This window comes from Bos indicus x Bos taurus, chromosome 26 (genome assembly GCF_003369695.1).
Source record: "Bos indicus x Bos taurus breed Angus x Brahman F1 hybrid chromosome 26, Bos_hybrid_MaternalHap_v2.0, whole genome shotgun sequence".
Taxonomy (NCBI): Eukaryota; Metazoa; Chordata; class Mammalia; order Artiodactyla; family Bovidae; genus Bos; species Bos indicus x Bos taurus.
Window position 1 is genome coordinate 29146183 of NC_040101.1, and position 6107 is coordinate 29152289.

At 55.1% G+C, this 6107-nt stretch overlaps 1 protein-coding gene across 3 annotated transcripts in view; it reads left to right on the forward strand.

Moving 5' to 3' along the window:
* The window catches only part of POLL (DNA polymerase lambda), an 8424-nt gene extending 3046 nt beyond the window's left edge, over positions 1–5378 (forward strand). The window contains exons 5-10 of one of the 3 annotated variants that reach the window (XM_027529063.1): positions 24–129; positions 223–341; positions 1096–1269; positions 1831–1959; positions 3914–4082; positions 4518–5377. In XM_027529063.1, coding sequence (XP_027384864.1) covers positions 24–129; positions 223–341; positions 1096–1269; positions 1831–1959; positions 3914–4082; positions 4518–4882 — 1062 coding nt within the window. In that variant the 3' untranslated portion in view covers positions 4883–5377. Of the gene's footprint in view, positions 1–23; positions 342–1095; positions 1270–1830; positions 1960–3913; positions 4083–4517 lie in introns of all 3 variants that reach the window. The other 2 variants (XM_027529061.1, XM_027529062.1) reach the window with 2 other exon arrangements.
* The last annotated feature ends 729 nt before the right edge of the window (positions 5379–6107 follow it).

Sequence of the window (6107 nt, forward strand, 5' to 3'; positions counted from 1 at the left end):
CTCTTCTCCTTCCCTATCTCAAGACCAGCTCTGATGGTGAAGCCAGTGACGGGGAAGAGACCCAGGTTAGCGCTGCTGATCTGGAAGCCCTGATCAGCGGCCGCTACCCCACCCCCTTTGAGGGAGATGGTGAGCCTAGCCCAGCCCCCGAGGGCCTGGATAAGTGGGTCTGTGCACAGCCTTCAAGCCAGAAGGCAATCAACCACAACCCCCATATCACAGAGAAGCTGGAAGTACTGGCCAAAGCCTACAGCGTTCAGGGAGACAAGTGGAGGGCCCTGGGCTATGCCAAGGCCATCAATGCCCTGAAGAGCTTCCACAAGCCTGTCACCTCCTACCAGGTACCTGGGGGCCAGGGGAGGACATGTGGGGGGCTGGGTGGGGGTCTTCTGTAGTGGGGGTCAGGTGGAGGGCTTAACATTTTCTGATGTCTGGGACTTTCACAAAAGAAAACAGGGAGATTAATGAAAGCAGCTTGGCAAAAATCTTGATAATTACAAAAGCTGGGTGTTGGGTCTGTGGGGTTCAGTATACTCTTTTACTTTCGAGTTTTTCCGTAATAAAAAAGTTGCTTGAAAGTTGAGTCTCTGAAGATCAACAGGCCAGGGTTTGAATTCTGGTTCCCATTATTCACTAACTGCCTGACTTTAAGCCAGTTATTCAAATCCTCTGAGCATCAGTCTCCTCATGAGTAAAAAGGGACTAAGAATAGTAACAAACACAGTGTTCCCGTGAGGACTCAAAGGGATGACCCATGTAGTGCAGGACCCGATACAGGGTAAAGCCTCACACGGGCCCCCCTGCTGTGGTGACGCTGCCCAGTGTCATCACCGCTGCCCTTCCTCTGCTCCCTGTGCTGAGCTCCATCCTCTGGGAACCAGCAGACAAGTTACTCAGCCCACTCCAGCCAGACTTCTCATCTTCAGCTGTGCCCAAGCTTTACACAGCTATCAGTTGCCCACCAACCAGACTGGCTTTCACTCAAGACATCTGCTAAAGGAGTCAGTTTCCCCACTGCTGAATCTGCTCCTCCCATCTTCTCACCTTTCCTTCCTTCCCACCTTTCCTTCCTGCCTCTGCCTCCTCTTCCCCTAGGAGGCCTTTGGTATCCCTGGGATTGGAAAGCGGATGGCTGAGAAGATTGTCGAGATCCTGGAGAGCGGGCATCTGCGGAAGCTGGACCACATCAGCGAAAGCGTGCCTGTCTTAGAGCTCTTCTCCAACATCTGGGGAGCTGGAACCAAGACTGCCCAAATGTGGTACCATCAGGTCACATCCTGTCCTAGCCCCCACTTCAGTTTTACTGTATCTTAGAGCTCCTGTCCCACACTTCTCTCGCCCTATGCTTTGATGAGAATGAACCCAGACTAGAGAGGGATCACTTCTCAAAGGGACCAGGGCCCATGCAGATCCTCCCTTGGCTCTCAGAACTACCCTGTTTGGTATCTTTGAGGCTTAGTCTGTGGTGTAGGCAGAGACAAGAAGTATATTTCTCTGTCCCCCAGAAAAACAAGGGCCTTCCTGAGCAGACCAGACCTGGGGGCTGAGAATCCAGAACAGTGGTTCCCAAACCCAGCCATGCCCAGAATCACCCCCAGATTGATGAGATGATGAATGAGTGTTTTAGGATAGGGGCAGGGCTGGGTTGAGGTGTGTCTTCCATGCCCCGTGCCTTTCCCAAGTCCCACTGATTACAGACCCTGGGCTTGCTCCTGCCTCATGCTTTCCTTGGAGTCTAGAGATGATGAAAACCTTGTGTGTCTGCTTATTCACTGTCTCTTCGTTGGTTCTGGATCCTCATAGCCTTCCCATCTGGCTTCTTTATTTCAGGGTTTCCGGAGCTTAGAAGACATCCGAAACCAGGCCTGTCTGACTACCCAGCAGGCCATTGGCCTGAAGCATTATGATGACTTCCTAGACCGCATGCCCAGGGAGGAAGCTGCAGAGATTGAGCAGACAGTAAGCAGGTGTCCCAGGGCAGTAAGGAGAGCCACTGCTATAGGGTCAGGGCCTGGCTCAAAGCCAGGAACTCCTGATCCCTCAGCGGGGGAGCCCAGCAGGCAGAGGAAGCTGTGGGCCGCCAGAGACTGGAACTAGTGGGCAAAGAGCAAGTTGGCTTAGGTAGGGAAGGGTTGCAGCACTAGCTCTCTGGGGCAGGGGTCTCAGTATCAGGCAGAGTTAGCCCTGGCTTAGGTGCTAGGATGGTGTTAGGACTGGGTTAATGTCAGGGCTTGATCAGAGCTGGATTATGGTCAGAACTACTTGAAGATATTGGGATTTGAACTGGGCTAGGGTAGGGTGGATCAGGGCAGAGGTTCTTAGCATTTTTTGACTCACAAACTTCTTTGAGAACCTAATGAAAATCATGGACTCTTCTCTGTCCACAGTCTGTAAAAATGCACAAAGTTGTATATCTCTTTTCAGAAGTACATACCTTCTGCAGCCCTCTGAAGGCTGGTTCAAGGTTTGGGTTAGAATTGGTGTAAAGGCACAGTGCCAGTAGGATTAGGTTTGGGGTTGGAGGAAAGCTAGATCCAGAGTCAAGTTAAGGTTAGACCTGAATCAGTAGAGTTTTCTTAGTGTTGGATGCTTTTCGTTAAAATTTATGATTGTCCTAGAAATAAGGTTTGGCCAAGATTAGGGTTTGGTTTAGAGTTGGGTTAGGGGTTAAATTCATGTAAAACCTAGATTAGAGGGAGACTAGGGTACATTTAGGGTGAGATGTATCATTTGTTCAGCTGGCATTAAGGTTAGGGACTGGTTTGCTCACTATGGCCTATGATTCTAATATGGCAGGACTCCCTGGAGACTGGCCCAGCTTAGCTAAAATCACCCTCCAGCTCTTCTCCCAGTCACGTGACTATGAGGCTGGTGTGGGATGGACAGGCAAGCGCCTTTGTCCACCCATCACTGGGCCTTAGTGCCAGTGATGACCTGTCTGTCACTCAGCCACGGTGTCTGGGCACAGAGAATGCCCCAGCGAGCCTCCAGCCCCAACCCACTGGAACAGAAGGGCCCACTCTCCCCATTTAAGTTCTCCAGTTTTAGGAGGTTTTGATGGGATTATCCATCCTAGGCCTCCTCCCACACTCTCAAGAAGGGGGTTGAGGGGATTAGCAAAGCCTGCCTGTCAGGAGAATTGAAGTATCCAAGGTCCCAGAAATCTCAGTGTCCTGCGGTAGAGACTGGGAAGCTATCCGCATACGAAAGGCCTCAGTGTTTCTGGTGTGGAGACTAATGGGCTTAACCTCCCTCGGCCCCACCCACTCAGTGCACCATGATCCCTCAGCCTCAGCTCCCTCCACACCGAGCCCCATTCCTCCAAGTAAGGATGTGGCCACTGGCTCAGATTTCCCTCCCTCTTTGCTCTCTCCTTTCCTTCCCTACACATGCAATTATATTTCTGGGTTCTGTCTCCCCAGAGGCCTGGACTAGGGGCACCCTGCCAACCACCTGTCAGGCTTCAAGCCCCAACTCACACACTCTGCATTTAGCTCTGAATCCAAAGATACCTGGGGCTGCTAAGACCTGGCTGAGGGCTCCTTGGCACCTGGCCCTCTGTACTCAGTGGAGCTTCACACACTTGGGTGTATGGGTTGGGGCAGACCCCAGAGAAGGTATGTCTGTCTGCTCTTGAAGAGCTCTAGAGGGAAAGAGCCACAGCTTCCCTCAGAATCCGAGCACAGCCTTCTCATCTCTCCCCAGGCCGCACCCAGTGGTGTGAGCGCGTTTTCTTCTCTTCTGTCCCAGCAAGGCACGCTCCCCAGGGTGGATGGAGCTCCTCTTCTGTTCCTTGAGGCTCTCTCTCAGGCTGGACCTTGCATCCAGGGATTGGCTTGGAACCCAAGGGGTGTGTGGGCTCCTGGGACAGGGAAGGCCCACAGCCCTCACCCTCCTCACTGTCCTCTCCCAGGTCCGGAAAGCAGCTCAGGCCCTCAACCCCGGGCTGCTGTGCGTGGCATGTGGTTCATACCGTCGGGGAAAGGCAACCTGTGGTGACATGGACGTGCTGCTTACCCACCCGGATGGCCGCTCTCACCAGGGCGTTTTCAGCCGCCTCTTGGACAGCCTCCGGCAGCAAGGTATAAGCCCCACCCCCAGGTGAGCAGGTGGGCAGGGGCAAGGTGGCCCCCAGGCTAGAGAGCCTCAAAGTTCCATCGCTAGGCAGGAAGCAGGGGAGGCTGCTCCACCAGAACCCACCTCTCCCCTGGGGCCAGAGCCACTGCCGGGAAGAGATGAATCAGCTCCTCACACCTCCCAGAGGTGCTGCAGGTCAAGGGTTCATCGGATCTTTCCATGCCCCCAGTGTAGCGGGTGGGAGTGGGCCATAGGAGGAGTTACTATGCATATTCTATAGAAAAGGACACAGGCCTGAAGAAAGCCTGCAAATAAATGGACAAGCTGGGGACAGAGGACCCAGGGATAATCAGGAGAGGCCTGGGAGGTCAGACGGCCCTGGGCTGGGCAGCCCAGGCCCTGGCTCCCCACCCTGCCAGCGCCCTCCTGTGTTGGGCCAGGGTTCCTGACGGATGACCTGGTGAGCCACGAGGAGAACGGCCAGCAGCAGAAGTACCTGGGTGTGTGCCAGCTCCCGGGGCCAGGGCGGCGGCACCGACGACTGGACATCATTGTCGTTCCCTACAGCGAGCTCGCTTGCGCCCTGCTCTACTTCACCGGCTCTGCCCACTTCAACCGCTCCATGCGGGCTCTGGCCAAGACCAAGGGCATGAGCTTGTCAGAGCATGCCCTCAGCACAGCTGTGGTCCGCAGTGCCCAAGGCCTCAAGGTGGGCTCTGGCCAAGTGCTGCCCACCCCCACTGAGAAGGATGTCTTCAGGTTCTTAGGCCTGCCCTACCGAGAACCCGCCGAGCGGGACTGGTGACCTGGCTGCCCCTCTTGGCCATTCAGCCAGCCTCAGCAGGCTGAACCTCACTGTGTCAACCACTGGCTCCTCTGGGCTTGGGAAGGGCCAGCCTCGCTCCCAGGATGGCTTGGCGCTCTCTGCAGCAGGGTCAGGTGTTACCCTGTCTACCTCACCATTGCCCTCGAAGAGTTGTGCACATGGCCCCCTGCCCATTTTAGGCAGGAACTGGTACCTGGCTTGGGGCCAGCTTCCTGCTTTGGAGGCCCAGGCATCCCCACTTCTCTACCCCAAGGAGGGTCTAGCTACTGGGGGTGGGATGGGGGCTGCAGGGGAGAGGCACAATACTGTGGCCCAGCATCACCCAAGACCCTTCAGAGCAAACGAGCCGCTCCGAGGTGCTTCCTCCACCCACCTCCCTAGCAGTGCAGCTGGCAGTGTGGGGCGGGGGCGCCCCAGGGTCGACGAGGACAGCATTTGAAGGCCAGGGGCCCAATAAAGTGCTCTTGAGATTCAGCCTGCCTGGTGTGTCTGTGAGCTGCTGTAGCCTCTGCCTGCCTTTCTCCTGGGAAGGGACAGAGACTGGAGGTGAATGGGAACCCAGGCAAGTTAACAGTTCTCCAAACGGGCCAGGCCTGAGTCAGCTCCTGAACAACTCAGAAAGGAGTAGGGGTGGACATTAAGAGGGAGGATTCATGGAGCCGGGAATTAGGCTTGTCTACCCATCAGCATGTCCTAGAATAGGCAATACCTAAGGATGTGAACAAACGTAACAAGGCTCGGTGAAAGTGAACAGTTTCAAATGTAACAAGTGACCTGTGTGCCATTGACAGGGCTGAGACAGTCCGGGAACGCTGTGCTGCCTGGAGGAGGCAAGGGGCAACTTCGCAGGAAATAGCCTATTTGAAAAGGGTAAACCGTTCTCTTTGGGGATAACTAAACCTGCTTTAAGAGAGGATGCTGTGTGCCGGGTGGGAATCAGAAGGCCAGGCTGGTAGAGGACTGAAAGTCGAGCTGAGGGGCTTAGTTTGAGCAGCTCGGAGAGGCCAGCTAGGGGTATCAGGGTGGTTTTGGAGGCCGGAGCTTACAGGACAGGAAAGATTTGGTGAGGGGAGCAGTCGGGTGGGAAGGTTTGGCATACCAAGTGTAATACGGCTCAGAGGCAAGAGAAGGTGGCTGCGAGGAGCCTGGGCCAGAGTTGGGATCCGCCAGAGTGTTGGCTGTGCAAAACAGCAAAGGGGCGGGC